We start from the raw sequence: 26022 nt of genomic DNA, 5'->3' as shown, positions 1-26022 counted from the left end.
TGTGGCGGTTGGGAAAGACCAATAATTTAAAAAAAAAAAAAAAAAACCGTAAAAAGAAACCCGGGCTTTACAGCCCCTGCCCAGCTCCTCCTTGTACCTGCCTTGTCCACTTTGTGCTTCGGAGAAAAACTTAGGGCCCTGCCTACTCTCCCCCTCCTCCACCCCTCCAATACACCTTACCCAGCCAGGTAGGTTCACCAGAGCTTCTCGACCTGGTGCCTGGCTCCTGAGTGCAGACACTCAACACCGATGACCTGCAAAGGCTATGACTATGGAGCTTCAAGACCGTTAGTTCTACACTTTGAGGCAGTTTGCGCTACACTTTGACCAGACAGGTAAAAGAAAATATGAGCTCTGTAACTGAGTTTTTTAATTCTGCTTATTTTGTTTGTTTTTTGAGACAGGGTTTCTCTGTGACCCTGACTGTCCTGGAACTTGTTCTGTAGACCAGGCTGACCTTGAACTCACAGAGATCTGCCTGCCTCTGCCTCCAGATTGCTGGGATTAAAGACATGCACCAGTACTGCCCAGCTCAACCTTGTGTTCTTAACCCTGTCCCTTATCTTTCATAGACTATTCTTGGCTCCCCTTGGAGGTCAGACTCCTTTGTTCCAGCTGTGAGGCAGCATATACCCTGACATCAACCATCAGCGGCTCTTAAGTTGCCCATCAGGTTCGTCTTGGCTACCAGGTCTTCACCCAGGATAGCAGTGAAGACACTTTGTAGTCTGGGCAGAAAGCACTGAACTCTATGGGGAAGCAGGGAGGTGTGGTAATCCCATCTGGAGGACTCTAGCACGCCCCACTTCTAACAGAAAGTTTAATTGGTACTGATAGATTCTTTTTTAGAGAATTTATTTTATGTATAGGAGTATGCTAGACACACCAGAAGAGGGCATCAGATCCCATTACAGATGGTTGTGAGCCACCATGTGGTTGCTGGGAATTGAACTCAGGACCTCTGGAAGAGCAGTCAGTGCTCTAACCACTGAGCCGCCTCTCCAGCCCCACACTACCCTTCTTATGAACCAACCCCATTTTGGTCTCCACTCTTCCGGAAACACGTTTCCAATCTCAGCCTATGCATCGATTGTAACACCCCCTCTGGGCCCCAATTTCCCTTTTTCCAACCCATGTTCTTTTTCATTTATTTATTTATTTATTTTACATCCCCATTGATGTCCCCTGCTCTTGGTCCCACCCCACCCCACACACAATCCCTTGCCCTATCCCCCCAACCCATGTTTTTCATTCTCTGGTCAGCTCTGGCCTGCCATGCTCAGATAGAACCCATCCTTTTCCCAGACCTGGGGCTGCCATCCCCTCGGCTCCCCTGCCCAGGTTCCGATGAGGTGGCATCTGGCTCTCTTACCTCTACTGTCCTGCCCCAAAGCCTTGAAGCTCCCCAACCCCTGGTCTCTGCTAAGGACAGGAAAGTCCCCTCTCATTCTGCATCATTTCTTCCTTGTTCTGCTCCAATTCCCTCTTTTCTTTCTTTCTTTCTTTTTTTTTTTTTTTTTTTTTTTTTGCTCCAACTCCATAACTTCTGCTTTCATTACCGGTGAAAAGGGGATTTGGGGCCTTCCATTCAATCCCTTTAGGAAGACAGTGTCTGAGAGGTCTGTCTCGCCAGAGGGCTGTAAGGTGAATGTGGCCCTTCAGGGCTGGCAAAACTGAAGGGATCTGGTGAGGCACCCTACAGGAGCCGGAAGGTGTGGCGTGGGCCCAGCGATCAGTGTCTGTGGGAAACTTTAATGGCCACGCATAATGGCCTGCAGGGCGAAGTGAGCCTGGGCCAGCCGGGCACCGGTGTTACCAGATGAACATAGGCTTGCCATCATCATGGGACAGCTGGTTGAGGCAGGAGAGCAGCAGGAGGGCGTCGGTGAGCATGCTGGGGTGCACAGTCTCCACCAGCACACGCTGCAAGAAGTCCACACTGTAGGTACCACCTTCAGATGCTGCCAGCTCAGGCCTCTCACGCAAGATGCCGTATGCGTTCACCAGCTGCTCTGTCAGTGCTGGATGCACCCGTCCGTTGTAGCCTAGGCTCTGCAGCCTGTTCATGATGCTCACACAACGCTGTGTGAGTGTCTGGCATAGGTCCTCATCCAACTTGTGGCTACTGGGGTTTAGGGAGGCCTGTTGGGGAGAGTGGCCATCAGGGACCTCCCACACCACTCTGGCACACAGGCAGTCAGGAAAAACAGGAGCAAGAGAGGCCAAGGGAAGGAATCTCTTAAGTATTGCTAAGAGGACGCCAAGGCAAGAGAAGCCGTGGTGCCCAAAAGGGCGGTCCAGAGGGCTGAGCCTAAAGTCAAGGCTCCCCCAAACCCAACTCAGGCAGGCCCAGAGGCTTCCCGAAGCTTCTAGAGACATGCGTTCCACTGTTTTGTCCTTCCACCAGATATATGGGACTAGCTTGAAGCCACCAGGGATGGAAGGGCAGGGAATGTGGCTTCCAGTATGGATGCACAGGGAGTTCTTCATACTCCCAGGTTGCCTGACCCCAGAGTCTGCATGCTTTCCCAAGAGTTAATGAACAGCTCTTAACCCGGAATGGCAGACGCTGTTCTAACAGGACAGGAAGGTCTCCCTGAATGGCACCTTCCCCAAGGCCCCTGTGTAGTCAAGGTACTTACATTTCTGCCAAGCAAGTAGATGCTGACAGCCGGTGGGACTTCCATGTGGGAAGAGGCATTTCCACATAGAAGGTGGGTAGGTCTCTGGGGAACACCATGGGTATAGCACTGGTTCTTCAGAGACAGCTGTACTCAACTGGGGGTACCTGGATCTGTCTGCTGTCTTGAGACTGGTGCCCCTTGTGTATCCACTGGGGAAGTCCCTTGGTGTGTTATTTTTCTGGGCTGTATGGCAAACCCAATTTTGTGTCCTCCCTGGAGCTGAGGACCTCAATATCATAATAAAGCCTTACCTATTTACATTGGTTGTCTGCAACCAAGCACCCTGGGTGCTTTGTCTAAAAAAGCAAGTCTGTCCGGTATGTAGGAGCACAACAAGAAGACTAGTGCTCTTGTCAGATAGATACAGGAAAGGTGGCCTGTGTGATCTGTTGCTTTATATATTTTCAGAAAGATGTGGCCAATGTAATCTGATGAGCAAAGAATTGAGGCTTGGTAGAATATTGGTCTTTGCACAAGGCCCTGGGTTTGACACCAAGCGCCAGGAAAGGAGGAAGAGGAGGAGGAGGAGGGGGCAGAGGAAGGGAGAGAGGAGGAGGAGGGAAGAGAGGATGAGGAGGACCAACTTTGGTTCCCAGCACCTATGTCAGGGTAATCTCCAACTCCAGCCCCATGTGGGACGGTGCCAGGAAGCTTGGTAAGGTTGAGTGGGTCTGAGACCCTGGCACCCAGGCACCCGCCTGAGACAGTAGGTGTCTCCCTGTTCCCCACTAGATTCTTGGCCTTGAACATGTGACCACAATCCACACATCAGTCACAGTCACATAACCGAGAACAGAGTTCTCCATGCTCATGAGGTATTCTAGAGGCCCTGAGGGTTTAGCCAATAAGCTTCCCTTCCCAGACGTTCTTCCTGCAAAAGGTATCTAATCTCTGGTCCACTCTAAGGAGGTAGTATGGACCAAATTACCACGATGAACAACCAGTCTGGAACCAAGGGCTGCCTCTTTCATGAAGAACAGCCTCTGGCTGAAGGCCCCTCTGTGCTCTCAGACAACCTCCACCAAGCTAAGGACTTTCATCGCAGAGCTAACTAAAATGGAGTTCCCATTCCCCTGGCTCCAGGCTTGTACTCAGCCTGCCCAACTCTCTCTGACCCAGCAGCTCCTGGATGTCCAGGAATTTGGGAGTTCCCATCCTGGGCACTTCATTGCAGGCCCATGGACCCCAAACCCTTTGTTCTTGACTCCTCCGTATGGTTTTCCAGCTGTGACTGGATCCCCAGGAGTCAGGGAACCCCAGCTTTGGCCTCCCACACCCTGGGCTGCATTTCAGAGCTGCACTGGATCACTGCACCTGACAGCGACAGAGAGGAGGCGCTGGGCAAACACAGTCTAGTGTTCCATCTGCCCAGCACGCACAGGGCAGGGAGAAACGCAGACCCACAGCTCCAGGGGAATGTGACACCGCTGACCTTAAGAGTGCCTACATTCGGGGTTGGGGATTTGGCTCAGCGGTAGAGCGCTTGCCTAGCAATCGCAAGGCCCTGGGTTCGGTCCCCAGCTCCGAAAAAAAGAAAAAAAAAAAAAAGAGTGCCTACATTCACACACACTGATCCACATGCAGACACACTATACATAATTTAAAAGTGAAAAAGATCTGAGTAGAAAGATGTAACCTAGGGTTGGGGATTTAGCTCAGTGGTAGAGCGCTTGCCTAGCAATCGCAAGGCCCTGGGTTTGGTTCCCAGCTCCGGAAAAAAAAAAAAAAAAAAAAAAAAAAGTTGCCTTGGTCATGGTGTCTGCTCACAGCAGTGGCACCCTAAGACACCAACATTCTGGGATTGAAGGCGGGTAGCACCACATCTGGCCTATGTAGTGCTGTCCGGCAAGCACTTCTACCAGCTGAGCTCCATGAAGGCACTGATTTTGGTTTTCATGTATCAGTTTCCGTATATCAGATTTTTTATGAAATATATTTAATTTCTTGATTCAAAAATTAAAAACATTTTAAAAATGTTATGTGTCAGTCTGTGAGTATGAACACACGAATGCAGGGTCCCACCCAGTCCAGGTTTGGAAGCCTTGGAGCTGGATGTGAGTCACCAGATACGGATTCTGGGAATTGAACTTGGGTTCTCTGGAAGAGCAGTACATGTGCTTAACCATAGAGCCATCTTTCCAGCCCAATATTTTAAAATATCTGGGCATGGTGGCTAATGCCTGAGACTGAGACAGGAACATTGAGTTAAGTTCAAGGCTAGCCTGGGCTACATAGTATGAGACCAACTAGGGAGGGAAACACATTAAGGCTTTGTCTCAGGTAAGTAAATAAAACGAATCATTCGTTCTCTTATCCTCTGAGCACAGCGGTGCCTGCTTGTCATCCCACCTCTCAGGAGGAAGAGGGAGGGCGATCACAGCAAGTTTTGGGACTAATCTGAGTTCCAGGCCAGCTGGGCTACAATCAAAATATATAAATATAAAAGGACATAGGAGCTGGGCACCCTCAGGAGGTTGAAGCAGGAGGATCATAGGTTTGAGGCTTAAAAGACTTATCAAAAGGGTAGATCAAATAGAACTGCCTAGATAAACAATAAGATTGCTACCAAGAAAAATCAAGTTGATACACAGGTTATGAGAATGCCTGAGAGGGCTTGGATCCTCAAGTAACTTGGATACCAAATGAGTATGTAAAAGTGAAGTCATTCTCAGGAACCCATACGGTGCTACCCTACATGGTCCTAGTCACTCTCACATGGACACGGCTGGACACAAGGCCCCTAGGATTAGGGTGCTAAGAGGAAAGGTACTCCAGACATACTCCAAAAAATTCTTCACAACTGAGGAAGAATAAGAACACAGTTCTGTGACCCACTTTTAGTTGGGTATACATGACAGCATAACTGGGCTGGAGAGACGGTTCAGCCACGAAAGGCGTGTACCTGTTCTTGCTGAGGACCAAAATTTAACTCCCATGCTGTGCAGTGGTTCACAACTGCCTGTAACTCCAGCTTAGGGATCCAATGCCTCTGGACTCTTCAGGCACTTAAACTTCTACACCACCACTAGCACCCCATTATAGAAATACAGATGAAACATAGCAAAAGAGACACAGTGGCACCAGACAATACTATGTGCCTGTGATCTATGTAATCAGGAGGCAGAGGTAGAAGGATCACTAAGTGTTAGGGCAACCTGGACTATGTAGCAAGCCCCTGGCAAGCCAGGGTTACACAGTGAGAAAAAACAAAACCAAAAAAAAAAAAAAAAAACAAACAAAACAAAAAAAAAAACCCAAACAACCCAAAACAATGACACCAACTCAAGCCAAAAGATAGTGTAACTGCACAATCTGATAAAACAAGACAGCTAGATTCAGTGGGGAAAAAAAGTTAGGGTCCTCATCAAACAAAAATCTCCATTAAATTTCAACCCACTAAACCTATGCAGCCTTGGGCTGCAAGTGGTTTGTAAGGACAATGGCAGGTTTGACTAGTTTTAGCAGGTCTGGGTCGAATTTAGGGATTCCAACCATTGACACTGGGGAATAGAAAAACAGATACACTGAAAGTGGGAAAAGTCAGGAGGACTGGAATCAGATGTAGGTGAGACTCAACCAAAGGCCCAGCCAGGGGGTGGGGACCCTTGAAGCCAGGGGGTAAATTTATGATTTCCAAATGTGACCACATGAGTTGGCCTGGAAGACTCCATAGAGGGATATGGCTGGGTATCAGCCTAGCTGCAAGAGGTCACTTTGTCTCTAGGTGGGTTTCAGTGGAGCTGTCCCCAAGAGGAAGGAGAATCTCTGGGTCACTGCTCATAGAAGTAAAAGGAGACACTGAGTCTGAAAGACATGATTCGGACTCCTGGGAAGAATGACAAGCATGCTGTGATAAGATGAGGTCCAGCCTCTCATAAAGACTTATCAAAGTCTTTATGATAGAACTCCTCTAATCCCAGCACTTGTAGGTAGAGGCAGGAGGATCAGAAGTTTAAGGTCATCCTTTGCTAGGTGACTTTATAATACCAACTACCCTTGGTCTCTGTTGGTACATCACTGGGCCCTCTTTGGTTGCATTTGTGACTGATGATTTTCCTCTGAAAATCCAGGAACGTTGCTGTCTTGTCATATAGAATAAACGTGAATGAAGGTACTCTGGCCAGTTCGAGCATGCCTCCCTTGGCTCTGGTAGGACATGCCCTTCTACCCCATTCCCTCTGCCTTGCTGAAAACCATTAGATTACATTCCTAAAGCTAGGTACCAACGTCTATTCTCTTATTCCGTCACTTCTTCCTCCTGAGGCTAAATGCCGAGGTCCAGCTATTAAAGGGTTGAAGTTCAGCAATCAAAAGACTCCTTTGTTTCAACCCAATTCACATGCACAATCAACACACCACCACACCCTAGCCCATCATAACACACACCTTCTCCTTTTTCTCTTCTTACAGTCTCCTTCAAAATGGACAAGGAGAGCTGGACCCAGACAGACTAGAGAACCCTCATAGATGCAAGTCTAAGAGGATACCAGCAAGTACTGGGCATCTTCCTTGCTCTGGTGCCTCTGAGCTCTGAGAGGCTGTACCAACTGAACTCAAAGCTTTGAGATCTCCACAGATAGGCCATGCCCCTCAAAAGAAAAGCACTCGTTTTTGATACCATCGAGTCCACACAATCCTCTGTCTCCTTGTCATTTTCCTCTTGTCCCTCAGTCCCAGGGGCTGCCCCTCTAGTCCTAGAGTCACCTGATGCAGTTGGTAATCTGTATCTTGGTGGTCTCTGAGTCAGGTGTTTTCATGCTGGAGAGAGGAAATGTCTCACCTTATAACTTCTACCATGATCACTTACAGAAGAGTCAAAGACTCAAAACAAAACAAAAAATCTTGAGGGGATGGAGTGAAGGCTCAGCTGTTAAGAGAACTTGCTGCTTTCCCAGAGGATCAGAATTTGGTTCTCAGCACTCACACCAGGCAGCTCACAACTGAGGAAATCTGGTCTCCATAGACAACCCTTCCATACACACACACACATAATAAAAGAAAAACAAATCTTTAAGGAGAGTTTTAAAAAAAAACTCTAATTTTAAACCATTAGGAGAAAATGTTGACTAAGGAATACAAAATAGTTTCAGGAATTTCTGTTAGGGAAAGGTTTCTTTTTTCTTTTCCCGAGACTGAATTTCTCTGTGTAGTCCCTCACTGCCCTGGACCTCACTTTGTAGACCACCCAGCTGGGGGAAGGTTTCTGAATTGAGACAATACAAATGACCTTTCTGAACACATTAAAAATGCAGCATCTAAACCAGGCATGATGGCGCACACGCCTTTAATCCCAGCACTTGGGAGGCAGAGGCAGGCAGAGCTCTGTTGAGTTCAAGGCCAGCCTGGTCTACAAGGTTAGAAAGTGAGTTCCAGGTCATCCAGAATTACACAGTGAGACCCTGCTTTTTTTTTTTTAAACCATCTAATGAAAGGACACTTTAGTCAAGAAAAGGCAAGCTCAGAATCAGCCTGTGTAATCAGATGTCATTCCGACCCAGGTGGCAGGTATATACAATTTGTTCACAAAGATGATCTAACAGAATAAGCAGCTGGCAACATGGGGAAGCCATGCCCCTCCCCAAACCCCCCCCCGCACCCCAGTCAAGAAAAGCTCAAACGGCCTAGATGCAGGGATAGGCTTTGCTCTGTCTCACATGGCAAATTTTGAACACACTTCTGGGTATCCAGCCAAGTGCGGACCCATACCCCCCAGTCCTTACTCCCTTGTTGTCTGCCCCTTAAGAATGGGTACAGTGACACATTCCAGTACTCTGAGGGCTCTAGGATCTTTGTCCCCTGTGGTCTCCAGTGGGCACTTGGGATGCTGAAGGGAAAAGGCCATAGAATCCCCAGTGCCACCATCCCCATGTCTTCTGCAAAGGAGTCCTTTGTTGGCTCAGCCCCCAGGGATTGGTGCTACCAATCCAAAGACCATTTATGAGACAGAAGAGGAATGCTATCTGCCCATTGGAGGAAACCCTTCTCTCCTAGTGTCTGTAGAGCTTGGATCATGGGCTTCCATTACTAGGTGCTCTGGACACCTCACAGCTGCTTGCACCAAGCTCTGGGCTCCATCTCAGGGTCCCCTTAAATGCCTGGTCCTCCAGTACTGACTTGAGCTCACTGCCCCATCCGTGAAGGCCCCTCTGGCAACGTGTAGGAGATGGACAGCCACACACCTGGATGATCTTCTCTGGAATGTTGGAGACAGTGAAGCCATAGAGACGCACACGCTCTGGGAAGATGCTGGACAGGATTCTTCGGTCTAGCTGGAAGGCGATCTCCCCTACTAGCCTCTCGCGGGCTAGTTGTTTTGAGTCTGGGAATGACAGAGTCTCAGCTGAGCAATACGTGGAGGGAGTGTTGGGACTGTGGTTAACAGTCCGGGTATGTGATAAGGCATCACACTCACTGTGAGCCTCTGTAGTGTTACTGACCTCGGCAGCTGTCAGGTAACTTGTTAGACTTTCGGGAGGTCGCCTTCCGCTCCGTCTCTGGGGCATTCTTCCGAGACTGTTCTGCCACGCGTGAAGCCCGGGCATCATTGGCTGAAGCCGAAGAGGATGAGGTGCAGGGCGGGAAGGGGAGGTTGTGTGGAGGAGAATGGGGATTGAGCACAGGTCGGGTAGGGAATTGGTGCACCCTGGAGGGGGGAGTTGGAGTGGGAGTTTCTTGAAGGGGGAATGTTTTCAGCAGCTTGGAGGGCAGGAGTTGGAGCAGAGTTGGGAACTGTGCAAGGAGGAGAGCTTGCTGGGGAGCTTCGGACAAAAGTGCATTTGTCCCTGAGAAACACCAGTTTGAGTTCGAGTATCTAAGGTGGCATAAAAATTTGCTGTGGGACTGGATGTGGCCATGGTACTCATAGGGGTGCTGGTCTAGAGGGGTGCACCCACAAACATGTCGAGGGGTTCTGAGTCCTGGGTCAGCTGAGGGTGCTCACTGGTGACTGGGATGAGGATGGGTGGAAATGAGAGGAAGGGTTAGAGTGAGGCAGGCTGGGAGCAGGAACCGGCCTACCCAGGGAGCCCAATTACCTTTGGAGGCGGGAGCTGGTCCTGCTGAGGTTCCAGAGAGGTTTCCTCGGGTTGGCTCTGTCAGCCGCACCCTTGGCGCCTCTGACAGCCCTACGTTGTTTATGGGATTGGGCAGTATGTTCTGAGAAACACCTAGAGGGGCAGTGGAGGAGACCAGGGGGCTACTCAGAGAGACTGCCATTGTGCCTGCCAGGGGAGCCGTGATGGGGCCGCTCTGAGATACAGCCGGAGGGCCTACCAACCGGCTGTTGGCTGTCAGGGAACCAGTTGAGTTCAAACCCAGTGAGCTGGCCAGAGTGGTCCCCGGGGGAACAGCCATGGGGCTGGTCATTTGACTATTCAGGGGTCCAGTCGAGGATAAACCCAGAGAGCTGGCCAAGGTGACCCCCGAGGGAAACGCAATGGGACTGGTCAGTTGGTTGCTAATGGGGCATGGCACAAAATTGGCAAACTGGTTGTTTTGCGACAAGGGCAATTGGCCAGATAGCAGTGGGTTGAGAGGAGCAGCTAAGGGGTTCACAAGGGAGCCTGCTGCAGGATTGAGCTGTGGGGTATTCAACATGTCAGCCAGAGGTGCCAGTGTCACCATCCCCATGTCTTCTGCCCTGGGGTCCTTTGCTGCTGCAGGAGACGGAGACAGGAAAGCACCTGTGGATACAGAAAGACCACTGAGACCCCAGTTACGCCCCTTTAGATGCAAGTGAGAGGGGGCTGGAGAGATGGCTCAGTGGTTAAGAGCACCCAACTGCTCTTCCAGAGGTCATGAGTTCAATTCCCAGCAACCACATGGTGGCTCACAACCATCTGTAAAGAGATCTGATGCCCTCTTCTGGTGTATCTGAAGACAGCTACAGTGTACTTATATATAATAAATAAATAAATCTTTAAAAAAAAAAAATCCTTTAGATGCAAGTGAGAGGCACTCATGAGCACATCTGGCCAAGGTGTCTGTCTGTCTGTCTGTCTGTCTGTCTGTTGAGCTGACTGGTTTGACCTACACTCGTTGAGCATCATTCCTTAGGTGGGCTGGAGGAGGGCATCTGTGGGGTAGCCAGAGGCATTCAGAGAGCATTCTGTGCTACTTTAGAGAGCTCTGGATACAGGCCTGCCTCTCTTCTCTCAATCCCTGCACGAGGCTTGCAATTCTCTAGTCAGAACTCCCAGACTCTTACTTGCCCTTCAATCCATAGGATGTTCTAGCCTCTCTTCTGCCTCTCTCCACGTCTCTGAGCTGCCAACCCCACACCCAGGAGAAGGGCGGCTCCTAGTGGTTGCAACTCCCAAACAGCTGACCTGTCCCTCTGCTTTTGGCTGGGAGGAGAGAGTCTGGCCTCAACCTTGTGTTGAGACACATGTACCACCCACTGGTAGGACCTCCAAGGGTCAGCTTGTGAGAGTCTCGTGTGGCCTGGGGCCACACATAGTATACCAGAGTAGGGGTGCTGGTTCTTGACAGCTAGTTGGACACAGCCATCACTCGGAGGCCCAGAATCATTGCTGGCTATTTTTGGACCCCTTTAGCGGAATGAGGCAGAGATCATACTCTTCTTGATTTCTGGAGCAGATTTCTCTTATGGCTTTTGGGAGGGAAATCCTTTGGAGACACGACTGCTGCAAGGGGCAGAGTACAGGAAGAGTTTGTGTAACTGTACAATGTAATTTAAAAAAAACAAAACCTGATTTTAGTGAGCTAGAGAGATGGCTCAGTGGTTGAGAGCACTGGGTGCTCTCCTAGAGAACATCAGTTTGATTCCCAATACCTTCGTGGCAGGTCACAACTGTTTATAACACCAGTTCCAGGGGATCCAATGTCCCCTTCTGGGTTCTGAGGGCACCGTATTATGTGGGGTGCACAGACATACGGAGGCGAAACACTCATACATCTAAAGTTAAAAAAATATTTAAAGCCAAACAACTCATTAAAAAAAAAACTACTTTGGAACCTACCCTTTTAAAAAGATTTTCACAGCTGGGCTTAGTGGCACACACTTTTAATCCCAGCACTGGGAAGCAGGGGCCGGTGTTCAACAGCCTGGTCTACAGAGCAAGTTCCAGGACAGTCAGAACTATACAGAGAAATCTTATCTCAAAACACTTTTATTTCTTTTTTTTTAATCTTTATTAACTTGAGTATTTCTTATTTACATTTCGATTATTATTCCCCTTCCCGGTTTCTGGGCCAACATCCCCCTAACCCGTACCCCTCCCCTTCTATATGGGTGTTCCCCTCCCCATCCTCCCCCCATTACCTCCCTCCCCCCAACAATCACGCTCACTGGGGGCTCAGTCTTGGCAGGACCAAGGGCTTCCCCTTCCACTGGTGCTCTTACTAGGCTATGAGGTTGGAGCCTAGGGTCAGTCCATGTATAGTCTTTGGGTAGTGGTTTAGTCCCTGGAAACTAAAACACTTTTATTTCGTGTATGTATGTATGTATGTATGTATGTATGTATGTATGTATGATGCATGTATGCATGCATGCATGCATGTATGTATGTGTGTGGTGGTGGTGGTGTGGATGTGCACGCACAGGTTCCCATGGACATCAGAGGCTTCAGATCTTCTGGAGCTGAAGTTACAGGTGATTGATCGTGAGCTGCGAGGCGTGGGTACTGGGAACCAAATTTAGGTTCTAGTCAGAGGAGTCTGAGATCTTAACCTCCACACCATCTCGCTAGCACTGAATATGCCCTTAAATTATTATTTTTTTGTGATGCTGGTGATTGAACCCAGGGCATCAAGCGTGTGTGGTAAATATTCTACTACTGCACTACCCAGTAGTCCTTGAAATATTCTATTTTATTTTTATTAAACAGTACATGATTATTATAAAGAATGGAGATGCAGAAAGAAATATGAACTGCTAATAATCCATCTCACGGTTGGAAGATCTCATCACCTTGGAGACCGTCTCTACCTATGTGTTTTATACAAGTCATGGGCTGGTGGGTTGGCAAGAATGTCCTGAAAGGGGACAAGCCACCTGGCTTCTGCTGTGACTGCTCAGGCTATCATTTTAGTGTGAAAGTCACCAAAAACAAAACAAAACAAAACAAAACAAAACACTAGACTCTAGACAGTGGTCAAACAGGAGATACCAGCGTGAGGCCGCCCCACCGGGCCAGAAGGGCTGTCAAGCGGCAGAGCGGGCGTGGGGAATGTATGGGAAAAGAGCCTGAACAGAAGACCTATGGTCCTCCAGAGCTGAGCACCTGCTATAGAAGAAGAGCAGACAGAAAGCAAAAGAATCAAATATCGATCCAATCAAGGATCAGTACTGAAGGACGCAATGGACTGTACGAATGTAATAAAAAAATAATGAGGGCTGGAGAGGTGGCTCAGCGGTTAAGAGCACTGACTGCTCTTCCAGAGGTCATGAGTTCAATTCCCAGCAACCACATGGTGGCTCACAACCATCTGTAAAGAGATCCGATGCCCTCTTCTGGTGTGTCTGAAGACAGCGACAGTGTACTTATATATAATAAATAAATAAATCTTTAAAAAAAATAATGACTAAATCTGGGCTTTGATTAAATAAGTCAATTAGCAGTACTTATTACTGGGGTTTGTGTGTGTGTGTTTTCACTATTTTCAATACGCAAATTTTGACTTTTCTTCTCCCTCCCCGCCATGATTATTGAAGACTGGCGAGACAGTTTGGCTAGTAAAGGTGCTCGCTGCCAAGCCAGACCACCTTACTTTAACCCCTGGGGCCCACGAGGTAGAAGGGGAGAACCAACTCCTTGTAAGTTGTCCTGTGACCTCCACATGCATGCCATGGCATGTGTGCCCTCTCCTGAACAAAAGAAGTAAGCGTATATGCAATACTGTATCCCACACAGAATAATGCATTTATCTAATATAAAATGTATATACGTGAACATGTGCCTTTGTGAAAACAGAAGAGGAACATAAAAACAGCAATGGGGTTCAAATTATAATAAAAATAGTTTGTCTATTTGCATTTCAATGAGAATTTCAAGAAAAAGGTTAATTGATACTTAAAAGGTTAATTAGCAAAAAGGTTAAAGAATTCCCTTTGGAAATACCGTGCTTGGCACACCCATCTGAGTTCCCAGGAATGAAGTCTCGGGGCTGGAGAGATGTGGCTCAGTGGTTGAGAGCATTGGCCACTCTTGCAGCTTCCAAGCGTCCACATGGCGGCTCACGGCAATCCAGAGGATCCAAAGCCCTCTTCGGACTTGTGAGGTCACCAGGTATGCTTGTGGTAATCATGCACTCGAGCAAAACAGCCGTACAAGCGAATAAATAAAAAACACCTTTGAGAATAATCTCAAGGGGACTCCAGAGCAAAAGAAACTACACAAGGAGCTTGGAGATACCTGTTAGCTATTTATTTCAAAATGCCAACTAGAGGAATCGATTTTTGGCACCAACAAGATAACTCAAAGAGGTAAACGTGCTTACAGGCAAGCATCACGATCTGAGTCCAATCCCTGGTGCCCACGGGTGGGAGGGTGGAACTGCCTCTCACAATCTATTCTTTGACTTCCACATGTATGCCTCTTCAAGTAAATAAGTGTGAGATTAAAAAAAAAAAAAAGAAGATAGAGAGAAGTCTGTTTTTAGTGCATTTTTTCTCAGTTCTGTTTCTTTTGTCTTTTGAGTAGATCAAGCAAGAACAAAACAAAGCCGCATGCCCACGCATAGATACTTGTACACAGGCCTAGGGCCATAACTTGCCTATTACACGTGAGACCGCGGAGCCTCGATCACCAAAAATCCCCAACTTGTACACAAATGCTTGTAGCACTATTATTCATAAGAGCTTTAAAAAAGAAACAACTCAATACTAAATGTCTGCAGACTGGAGCGTAAACAAAATGTTTTTCGGTCATAAACCCCGTAACCAACCTTGAAAGCGTTACTGAGTGAAAGCATGATCCTGTTTATGCAGGCGGTCTAGAACAGGTGAACGCCATTTGCGAGCACTCAGGGAGTGCCCGGAAGGCGGCGCGCCCTCGATAAAGGACCGAACTTTCTTTTTAGGGCCGAAGTGTTCTACAGTTGTCTGTGCCAATGTTTGAACACATAAGTAAATAGATTTAAAGTTATTAACTTGTATACTTTAAACGTTTGAACTTGGGGCTCTAGAGATGGCTCAGCGGGTTAAGAGCGTTGACTGCCCTTCCGGAGAGGTCCTGAGTTCAGCAGCCATATTGTGGCTCACAACCGATGCCCTCCTCTGGTGCATCTGAAGACAGCTAACGTGTACTTATATACGTAAACTAAATAATTATTTTTAAAAAGTTTGAACTGGGTGGTCAGTGTGAATTATATCTTTATACTATTACTATAGAAGAGGATGCATCAGGGCCACAGGCACTCAGGCTAGACATTTATGGCTCAGACAAGTGAGTGCCCATAGTGTGGCAGGACAGGCTCAGCAGGCACAGACCCTCGTCACATTGCAAGGCCAGCACAGACATGGCATCCATAGGGTTTGACATTCATCAGAGTCACTGAGATCAGCAGCAGCCTCGGGAGACAGCAGCTTGAGCTCAGGGAACTCTAGTGAGAGGGCAGGCCGTCATTTGCGGACGGAGTTCTCCCACTAATGGGAAATGTACCGCCTAACCCACCTTTAAGACGTGCCAGCCCTGCACTTTGGATTCTAATGAAACACGTACAAGCCTTTGATGCTTCAGCCCTTTGCTACAGTGAATGTAGGCAATTAAGGATTGTAAATTCAAAAGCTTGCTAGGTTCTGGTACCATACTAGAACCCTATAGAAATGAGAAATGTTGGTGGTGGGTGGGGATAAAAAAAGAGAAATGAGAAATTTCATCAGTGGGTGCATACTGAACTTTAAAAAAAAAGATTTATTTATTAATTTATTTAAGTATATGACTGCTCTATTTACACGTATGCCTATATGACAGAAGAGGGCATCGGATCCCATTATACATGCTTATGAGCCACCACGTGGTTGCTAGGAATTGAACTCAGGACCTCTGGAAGAGCAGCCAGTGCTTTTAACCACTGGGCCATCTCTCCAGCCCCAGGTGTATGTTTATCTTAAACATCTAGAATTAGGAAAGACAAGTTTGTTACTTCAGACCATGGGGTTAAAAAGAAAAGCAAACCTCTGAGGGTTTATGATGGCAGCTTGCCATGCGTAACTCTTTGAAAGCTGTTGGCCTCCCCGGATCTCATGTCCCAGGTCTCCCCACCTACCTTACTCCTCTGCTCTCTCACTCGCCCCTGCCTGGCAGCTCCATCTCTGGGCTAGGGACCACCACTCCTCTACTTGTTGGTGACTTTCCCCAGCCCAGACTGACCAGGCTGTGGAGGGCTCAGAGGGCCTGCCAAGTCTTAGAGGGACACCCAGCAGTCACAGCGCTGGCAGAGGTCCTGACGCGAGGAGGTTAGAGGCTGAGAAGAAAGGGTATTGGGAAGGAGGCGGTGGTAAAACTTAGCTAAGACTTTCAAATCGGGTTTTCTACAAGGAGGGTGGCTGAGAGGAAGGTCCTCAGGGAAGGAAGACAGAAGGGGAGAGACCTGAGGAAAGGGAGACCTGCGAGGAGATAGATCCTGAGGGGAGGAAGGTCCTGAGGGGAGGAGGGGAGGAGGGTGCTGTAGGGGAGGAAGGTCCTGAGTGGGGGAAGGTCCTGAGGGGAAGAGGGTGCTGTAGGGGAGGAAGGTCCTGAGTGGGGGAAGGTCCTGAGGGGAGGAGGGCGCTGTAGGGGAGGAGGGTGCTGAAGGAGGGCGCTGTAGGGGAGGAGGGTGCTGAAGGGAGGATATTCCTAGAAAAGGATCCTGAGATAGAACGTAACAAGGTAGAATCCTGAGGGGAGAGGAGTCCTAGTCCTGAGGGAGAGCCTGAAGGACAGTAGGGTCTCTAGAACGGGGTCCTAGGTTGGGGATCTGGTATGGCACAGTGTTTGTGGGGAGTCTGGAGTAGACTTAGGAGGGACTTATTTGTGATCCAGTCCCTCAGCCTCAGGTTAGAGACTGGTCTTGTGAATAAGTTAAAGTTCTGAGATGGGGGAGGAAGTGGCTGGGTGCTGGTGCCAGGTGGGCATTAGGGTTCTTTCCTGGGAGAAAAACAGTGGGGGTGGGGTGCCCCCTCCTGGAGGAAGCATCGTCTGAGCTGGCAGGTGGCACACAGGTAAGGCTAGAGAGCCCAGGAAGACAAGGATGGAGCACTAGGTGACAAAAACACAATGGCTCAGATTTCTTAGCCATTTTACCTCCATGGTCAGTCCCATGCCGATCACTGTCTGTCCTTGTTAGCCTGTGCCACTTGGGCCAGCTATCACCTCTCCCCCACCCGCCTTCTCTCTCTGAACGAGAGCCTTGCTGTGCAGCCCAGTCTGTCCTAGTATTCATAATCCTCCTGCCTCCATATCTTTTGTATTGGGAGTGTTGGCAGGTACCATGGTGCCTGGATTCTGTGCGCTAACTTCTGTGTGGAGAAGCTGGGTCCCGCCGCTGGGAAGAGGGGCCAGTTGTCAGCTACTCTTGTAGTCTTGAGCTCTCAGCTCTCAGTTTTACTCTTTGCTGTTCTAACAGTCCTGCACCCATTTGTCTCTGTCTCACAGAGACAGCCTGGTGTGAGCATCTGAGCAAGGCCCAGCGTTCTCGGGAGCAAGAGGTCTGAGCCTGTGTTTGCCCTAATTGCGTTCCCTGTGTGTGAGCCTGAAAGCTCTTGGCAGCTGTATCTCACTGGGAAGGCTTTCTTAGTCCTCCCAATCTACCCTTCCTCTCAGCCAGTACAGCCTATTATGAACCTACATTCTTGCTAAACCATCAAAGTGTACTTCATGCCTGCCTGGGTTACTAATCCAAGAAAAGACATAAGGTGCTGGCTAAGGTCTTTGGAAATCTCACAAGTGACTGGTACTGTTTAGTACAACTTAGCACACTGTGTACACAAACAGTACTTCTACATTCCCTTCTCAGTTCCTCACCCCATCTTTATTTCAGACCTTTTCTTCCCCGCCCTTACTCTTGTTTTCTGTTTGATTTCTAAATTTTTATTTTACTGGTGTTTTGCCTGCGTGCTTGTCTGCATGAGGCTATCGGAACGGCTGGATCTGGAGTTACAGGCAGTTGCGCGCAGCTGTGTGGGTGCTGAGAGTTGAACCCGGTCTTCCGGAAGAGGAACCAGTGCTCTTAACTGCTGAGCCACCACCTCTCCGGCCCTGATTGTTTTTGAAACAGACTTTCACGGTGTAATCTCGGCTGGCCTGGAACTCACTGTGCAGACCCAGACAGTCGCAAGTTTACAGAGCTCTGGCTGTCTCTGCCCTCAGAGTGCTTGGATTAAAGGTGTCTATCACCACGTCTGACTCTACCCTTGCTCTCGGAGAAATTCAGTCAGTGAGCCTGAAGCTCCCACAGCTCCCTCCTCACCCAGCCTTCACACACGCTCTTCCTTTCGCTCTTCCCCCAGAGCTCCCTTTAAACTTTTTGCAGTCTCCCCTGGCTCCTTCCAAACACAAACAAATTCAGGCCTCTGCCATCTTGAATAGAAATTCCTTTCCTCTCCCTGGCTACTGTTCTGTCTCCCAATCCCTGTAAAGTTAATTTCTGTAGTCTACTTGATTGCATTAAGAAATGCCCGGGCCGGGGTTGGGGATTTAGCTCAGTGGTAGAGCTTGCCTAGCAAGCGCAAGGCCTGAGTTCAGTCCCCAGCTCCAGGGAAAAAAAAAAAAAAAAAAAAAAGAAAAGAAATGCCCGGAGCGTCCTAGAGGGCACCGTTTCTCACATCTGTAACCCTAGCACTTGGGAAGTGGGGGACAGGGTGTCAGGAGCTCAAAGCCAATTCTCAGCCTCACAGCACACTTGGCGCCAGCTTGGACCGCAGGAGTAACCGTCTCAATATGGAATCCAACCGAACGACAAAAGACAACCTAACTTTTAGTTTGTCTGTGAGGGCTTTCAAAGGTGGAGTAGCTGGGTGGATTAACCTATCCGGTGGCCTGGGACCCCAGACTGAATAACAAGGAGAGAGCTAGTTGAGTACCAGTGTGTAGGCCTCTCTGCAGACACAAGTGACTTATATCCTTACCCTTACCACAATGGGCAGTAAAACCTCTCAAACTGCAAGGTAAGATAAGCCCTTTTACCTCAAGTTGGTCTCTTCACAGCAATGAGAAAAGCAATCAAATCTCAAAGTCAAACTTCTTGAACTAAAAAGTCACTGCTGTCTATTCTTTCCAACTTTAACAAGCTGGTAATGGCACACACCTTTAATCTCAGCCTTCGAGAGGCAGAGGCAGGCGGAGCTCTGTGAGTTCGAGGCTAGCCTGCTCTCCAGCACAGCCAAGATACACAGGGAAACTGTCTTCAAAAAAAAAAAAAAAAGTATTTTTGCCCTTGTGTCTGCACACAAGCACACATTCATATCACAGTGGGTGTGTGGAAGTCAGTTCTCTGCCAGCACAGGGTGGGGTCTAGGAACTGAATATCAGGCTTGGCAGCAAGCACCCTTTCCCACTGAGCCAGCCCACTGCCCCTGCTCTTTCCTCACTCTGGTCAGACTCTCTCACTGAGGTTGAAATCTCTTCTATTGAAGTCATGGATACCAAGTCATTGTTCACGGAAGGCTGTGGAAAGATCGTGCACTTTTCTCGCTCAGCTGCTGAGCGAGCCTGCGCCTGGCTGGCGTCACGTCACTTCCTTTGAAATTCTCTTGGCCGCCAAGATCGTAAACTCCTGTCATTTCCTTTGCGTCCTGTCATGTCCTTACCAGCTTGTTTCTGCCTGTTCTCACTTGTCCTTGCCAGTCTCTTGCTACTGTGTACTCTCCAAGGAGTTCTTCTTAGTTTTTTTCTTTTATGTCATTGCTGTTTTCTCTGTGTGTATGTGTGTGGGAGGGTGTCAGAGCCCCTGAAACTGGAGTTATACACAGCTGTGAGCCACCATGTGGTTGCTGGGAATTGAACCCAGGTCCTCTGGAAGAGCAGCCGGGTGCTCTTAACCTCTGAGCCATCTCTCCAGTCCAACGGGGATGTTATTTTTTTTTTGTTTTTGTTTTGTTTTATTGGTTTTTTGATATAGGCTTTCTCTGTGTGTAGCTCGATGTGGAACTCATTCTGTAGACCAGGCTTGCCTCAAACTTAAAGACCTGCCTGCCTCTGCCTCCCTAGTGCTGGGATTAAGGCGTGTCACACCGCCACCCGGCTGACCCAGGTGTTCTGAACCCCTCTAGTGGCTTCCATTACCATCAGTCTTTGAATCTTTTCTAGCCCTGACCTCCTCTCTGTGCTTTCAGGGCTCCTGTTGCCCAGTATCCAAAACTCTCTCTGCGGATGTCTTACCCTGGAGGATGACGTCCTCCAATGTATTTCCCTTTTCCAGGATCACCTTTAACGTTCTCAGAGAAGTGGGCAGGAACTCAAATGGAAGCCCACATATTGTGTGTCAGAGAGGTTGAACGCTTAGACAATGGTCTTCTTTCTTACTCTGATAAATAAGCCTTTGTAGTGACCTAGAAGAGTATATTTAAATTTAGGATTATTGTACTTCCTGGAGTGTTGGGCCAGGATGTGAACCCTTAGGAAGAGCTAAGTCCAGTGGCCCCAACCACTACCCATTTTTCCTACCATCTGGTCTTGGTCCTGTACCACAGTGGGCCTGGTATACATGATTTTGAGTACCTACAGCCCATGTGTTTAAGACATGTTCATATCTCCCCAACGAAATTTCCTTCTGTATTCCTCCTGAATTCAGTTACATCAGAGCCCTGACCAGAGCTTAAAGGAACAAGGTGGTGTTAGAAGGAGAAACTAAAGCCTGAGTCCACGAGAGCAAATGAAGACTGACCTCGTGATAAAAGCTAGTCACAGAAACAGGCTGTGGGAGTCATCTGTTATCCCAGCGCCTGAGAGGCAGAGGCAGGAGAGTCGGGAATTCAAACTTTGCTTGGGCTACATGAAACACTGTATCAAAAGCCAAAAATCCAAAAGAAAGAAAAGAAAAGAAATAATCTGTTGTAATAAGAAGGGTGACAGAGCACAGTGGAACATGGGAATTAGAGCCACTGAGGTAAATGGGAAGGATCCACCTTGACTGATCCCCCTTGTCCTGTCAGTCAGACATGCTCCTGATGCTGTATTTATCACTTCTTTTTCTTATTTTATTTTATTTTGAGACAGGGTTTCTCTGCAGCCCCGGCTGTCCTGGGACTCACTCTATAGACCAGGCTGCGCTCGATCTCAGAGACCTGCCTGCCTTTGCCTCCTGAGTGCTGGGATGAAAGGTGTGTGCCACCAACACCCTGCTATTTATCACCCTTTACATCCAGCCATTAGGATTTATCTTTCTCACTACACTGGAATGGGTTCCTGTCTGCTTGCAGTTCGTGCTATGGTCTCCCACCTGAATGACTAGAAGCTTCTTCATACCCCCTTCCCCCACCCCAAACTGTTGTGCTTCCTCCCAAGAGCTGGAACGATCTTTCTGGGCACAAATGTGGCTACTTCCTGTTAGAAATCACAAGCCTCGGCCTATGGCTTTTAAGAGGAAGTCCTTAGCCTCTTAATATTCACAATTGGTTGTGATCTGACCCCTGCTGACCTCTCCCTGACCCCTAACATGAACATTCAATAGTACTGTACATACAGGAACCGCAGCACTGTCAGATACATAGCATCCACACAAGCTCCCACAGCACATACATCCACGCATAACATGCATCCACGCATAACACAGCAACTCACACATTTTTTTAAACAGCCACATGGAAGTAATACATATTTACAACATACTCTCCTCAGAGAGTACATGCTATGTTCTCCCAAGCTCATGTGTGTTCTCCACACACGGTCACACACGTATGTACTCACATGCACACCATGTACTTTAGTTGCACATGCCAACACCACGTACCCCACATCCATTCATCACTTCAGGCCCTTGGGTACCACACACACTCTTACGCTTCTGTCTAGTTCTCACTCCCGTGGCACTAAGACCAGGTCTTTGTCCACACTATGCTTTCTACTTAGAATGTTGCTCCCCTGGCTTCATTACTGGCTGTCTGAACTCCTCCATAAAGATATGAAATACTACAAGGCTTTCTTTTTTTTTAATTTTATTAATTTTATGTGTATGAGTGTTTTGTCTGCGTGTGTGTCTGTGCATGACATGAGTGCCTGGTGCCCGAGGATACCAGAAGAGAGTGTCGAGAACTGGAGTTACAAATGGTTGTAAGCTGCCATGTGGGTGCTGGGAGTCAAACCCAGGTCCTCTGCAAGAGTATGAGGCTGTCAACTACTGAACCATTTCTCCAGGCCCAAGGATTTAAAATATAAACCTAAAAGCCAGATACAGTTGCATGCATTCTGCACTCTGGAGGCTGACAGAGAGATAATCACTTTGAGGCCAACCTGGGCTACATATTGAGTTCAAGGCCAGGCTAGCCTAAATAGTAAGAACCTGTCTCAAAATCACAAGGGCCAGGGAGAAGGCTCAACGCATAGAAGAACTGAATACAAGCATGAAGACCTGATTTGGGTCACGAGAACCTGTGTAAAAGCCAGACATGACGGCACGTGTCTATAAAAAGACAGAACCTGTAAGCCACGGACTGGGTAGCCCCGAGTATACAGTGCAGTGGCAGAAACAAGAGGAACCCTGACTCAAACAAGATGAAGATGAAGCCCAGCACCTGAGGCTGTCTCTGACCGGCATGAGTGCCGTGGCATGCACATGCCTTCACATACAGACTCATACATAAATATGTATTTAAAAGATGAATTGAAAGGAGTAAGACCTAAGGCGTGAAGTAGGAAGCTGGCATCTAGCTTGCTAGACTACGGAGCTTCTTTTTTTTTTTTTGGTTTTGGTTTTTTTTTTTTTCCGGAGCTGGGGACCGAACCCAGGGCCTTGCGCTCGCTAGGCAAGCGCTCTACCACTGAGCTAAATCCCCAACCCCTGACAACAGGGCATCTCAAATGCTGCCCCTCTTCTGTGCGTATTGTTTTGTCAACCTGACTGGGTTTTGTTGCTGTTGTTGTTGTTGTTGTGTGTATGGTTTGTTGTTCTTTTGTTTTGAGACAGGTTTCTTTGTGTAGCCCTGGCTGTTCTAGAGCTCCCCCTGTAGACCAAGGTGGTCTTGAACTCACAGAGATCCACCCCTGCCCCATTTTTTTCGTCGGTTCTTGTTTTCATCCTGTTTCCTTAGTTACTAATGATACACTTAAAACTGGAGGTGCACCAATGCTTATGGGCATGGCTAGGGAAATGGAGCGTGCCCACTACAGCTAGACTCACTGGTAGGAAACCCAGCCAGAAAGGAGCAGGCTGAGGAATGTTCACCACCCGGAAGGATGTCAACCTCTCAGTCCAAGGGTTCAAGTTCTCAACCAGAAGTTAGTCTAGTTACGGATGAACTGCTGAACTTTCTTTTCCTTTTTTTTTTTTTTTTTTTTTTTTCGGAGCTGGGGACCGAACCCAGGGCCTTGCGCTTCCCTAGGCAAGCGCTCTACCACTGAGCTAAATCCCCAATCCCTGAACTTTCTTTTCTTTTTGAGACAGTGTCTTGTGTAATCTAGGCCGGTCTTGACATCACTGTGTAGTGAGAATGACTTTGAATTTCTGATCTCTCTGCTCGGGGCTTTCTGATCTTTTTCTTTTTCTTTTTTTTTTTTTCGGACTGGGGACCGAACCCAGGGCCTTGCACTCGCTAGGCAAGCTCTACCATGAGCTAATCATACCCCCCATCCCAGTTTTATGGTTGAGGATAAACCCGGGACTTCATGCACGCTAAGCAACCGACTGCACTTCCAGCCCCGACCCCCCGGGAGAGACTATTTCCAGGGATTAATTAGGCCTCCAGGATCCTGGAAAGCTATTTTCACTTGGAGGGCTGGAGTGGTGCAGTAGGTGGGTTGCCCGAGGGTGGAGGGGCAGGGCTTAAAGCCAGAACCTGAGCCTGGAGTCACAGTGATTAACATGAGTCAGGAGGTAGATAACCAGCTTGGCTTGGGAGCTCAGGGAGAGAGACTCAGTGAGGGTTATTATTCCCAAATGCCACGCAGAGGTGGAGAAAGCACTTAGGATGTTACTCATAACCTTTCCAGAACAGCATTGCTGGGGTTGTTGCCAAATGGTAGAAGGTCTAAACAGGCGGAGCAAAGTCCTCCTCTTAGATAAGAGAGATTTCATGCCTCATCGGGAACAGAGGGAGAGGGACAAGCAGGGAGGGTAAGATGAAGGTCTGTGACAGAGGGCGGGTCACTGTGGGGTGGATAGGCTGTAAACACACATGGAAAATCACGGGTGGGAAAGGACACAACCTCTAGGACAGGAAGGCTTGTGTAGGGAGGGAGATATGATAAATATATTAATTATATTATATGTTAATATAATAAACATATTAATAATATGTTAGTGTTTCCTCCTTTGAGTACACCTTAGAATCTGTATCAGTCAGTGCTAATAGTCATGCCCTGGGAATGTGACACCCCCGGAAGCTCTCCCCCTGGTATCCTCCATGCTGACCCCTCCTTGCTCACAGCTCTCCACCTTTTCCGTACTCCCTTCCTATCTCTATACTTGGCTTTGTAGCCTCTGTCATCCCTTGGTGTCTGAGTGCCACCTCCCTCTCACCTCATCCCTGTACCTGGGCTCAGCAAGGGTCGTCAGTTCAACTACGTTTCTGTGAACACTTACAACCTTGCTGGTTCTCTTCTCTCACTCTGATTTGGATATCTCTAGCCCCTGGGGACTAACAAATCCTAAATCTCAACTTTGGGTCCTGGTTTCTCTCCTCAGCATCTGGATTCCTTCTGGCTATCAGAAAACGGAGAGGAAGATCCCGTGCGGATGGTGGGACTTGGGAAAGGCTGAAGGCAAGGGAGGTAGGATAGGGATGTAGAGACTGAGGGATTGGTAGCTTGTTGGATTGGGCGGGGAGAAGATTTGGACTCCAGAGCTGGGCAGTTTTTAGACTATGATGCTGCTTAGAGGTTAGGCTGAGGGGAATGTGGTGAGGAAGCTCCTGTGGGATGACTAATAAAGGGCTTAGGTTTCCCTTTCATCCAATGGGCCTATGTTCTCCTCCTGCTTCCCTCTGTTGAGGCCAGTGTCCTCTGTTTGTTACTGTCTAAGCCCCTTCTCCATCATTTCCTCAGACCACAGCACACTGCCTCTTCCTCCCTCTGTGCAGCTCCAGCCGTCCCTCCCCACTGTCCTTATACCCAGGCCTCTTATAGTTACCCTGTTGGGAAGGGCCTGCCGCTGCCTCACAAAGCCCGCCGATGCCGAGGCCACCTGCCTGAGTCTTGATCGCAGACTTGAGCTCGTGATTCTCCCGGATGAGGCGAACCAGCTTCTTCAGTTCTTCATTTTCCCGCACCAGCCTCTCAATCTGATGCCGAAGCCCCTCATAATTTGTAAGTAGAGACATGCCCCAGGGAAGAGGAAAGGGTGCAGCCCAAGGGAGGGCACTGCACCCGGAGGCTGCCCAGGGCCCGGGGCCTTGCCCGGGCTGGAAAAGGGCACCAGAGTCTGCAAGCCTGGCCCAGTGGGCTCTGGGTATTGTGAGGTCAGAGACTATGCCCTCCTCTTTGCCCTCTGCTCTCTGCGCCTCCAGGCCTGTGTGTTGCCTTACCTCAGCCTGAAATGTCCTGACAAGGTCTGGCCATTTTTAATGTCAATGTTGCTTCTTCTGCTATATGATCTTTACCCTACCTCAAGCTGATTGTTGCCCCTGGACTTCCCTTTTAGACGAGTCCTATACCACATCACTTGCCTCATGGCCGTGCAGTTGGCCCCTCAGTGCCTTCCAAAGGATGGTCGCCAGCGAGCGTAGGTATTGGACCTTCCTGGAGTACCTCAGACTACAACGAGGGGTGCAACTTGGCACAGACGTTTGTTGATCGGATACTTGTCGGTGAACATTCATTATTCTGCCTTCCTGGGCTGGGTGCCCTTTCCTTTCGACACTGGCATGCCTGGACTTCATCTGTTAGCTATCTCCTGAGGAAGCTCTGTCTTGGGTGCCAGGAAATTAGCCCATAATTTCTTCTAGTCACAAGTGTTCCATTCCTTCCCTAGCTACTGGCTGACAGTCTCCCTTAGCCGAGACCAGGCCCCCACAGCTCAGGAGTTTCCATTTCTGACACCGACCGACCCTTTACGCCCATCTGTAGTGACTCTTCCTTTGCACCTGATCTCTTCTCCTCGGGTCCTGGAATCTTCCGGAGTTCCATGCTCTCAAGGATCTAAAATAAGACATGGTGGTGATCCAGCAGCACCATCTGTCACTCTACGATCGCCAGGGTTGAGTGGACTTGGCTGATCTGGCCGGCTAAGCGAGTGTCCCATTCCA

General features: G+C 48.6%; 1 protein-coding gene across 1 annotated transcript; it reads right to left on the bottom strand.

The window, feature by feature from the left end:
• Positions 1 to 1732: 1732 nt before the first annotated feature.
• Positions 1733 to 25176, bottom strand: Spatc1 (spermatogenesis and centriole associated 1). The gene is made up of 5 exons (XM_032890884.1): positions 24909 to 25176; positions 9719 to 10366; positions 9122 to 9232; positions 8864 to 9003; positions 1733 to 2142 (listed from the first exon to the last, which is right to left on the bottom strand). The coding sequence occupies exons 1-5, from the start codon at positions 25096 to 25098 to the stop codon at positions 1813 to 1815; spliced, it is 1419 nt and encodes a 472-aa protein (XP_032746775.1). The 5' UTR covers positions 25099 to 25176; the 3' UTR covers positions 1733 to 1812.
• Positions 25177 to 26022: the final 846 nt, after the last annotated feature.

The sequence above is a fragment of the Rattus rattus genome, chromosome 1 (genome assembly GCF_011064425.1).
Source record: "Rattus rattus isolate New Zealand chromosome 1, Rrattus_CSIRO_v1, whole genome shotgun sequence".
Taxonomy (NCBI): Eukaryota; Metazoa; Chordata; class Mammalia; order Rodentia; family Muridae; genus Rattus; species Rattus rattus.
This window is presented reverse-complemented; position numbering and strand designations above follow the sequence as displayed.

Bases quoted from the DNA above. Each gene is read 5' to 3' on its own strand.
- Spatc1 (XM_032890884.1), bottom strand. From the start codon at position 25,098: ATGTCTCTACTTACAAATTATGAGGGGCTTCGGCATCAGATTGAGAGG. The intron at 10,367-24,908 runs GTAACTATAAGA...CTGTATCCACAG, and splicing joins GGCAGGCCCTTCCCAACAGG to GTGCTTTCCTGTCTCCGTCT. The intron at 9,004-9,121 runs GTCAGTAACACT...TGTCATTCCCAG, and splicing joins GTTACCTGACAGCTGCCGAG to ACTCAAAACAACTAGCCCGC.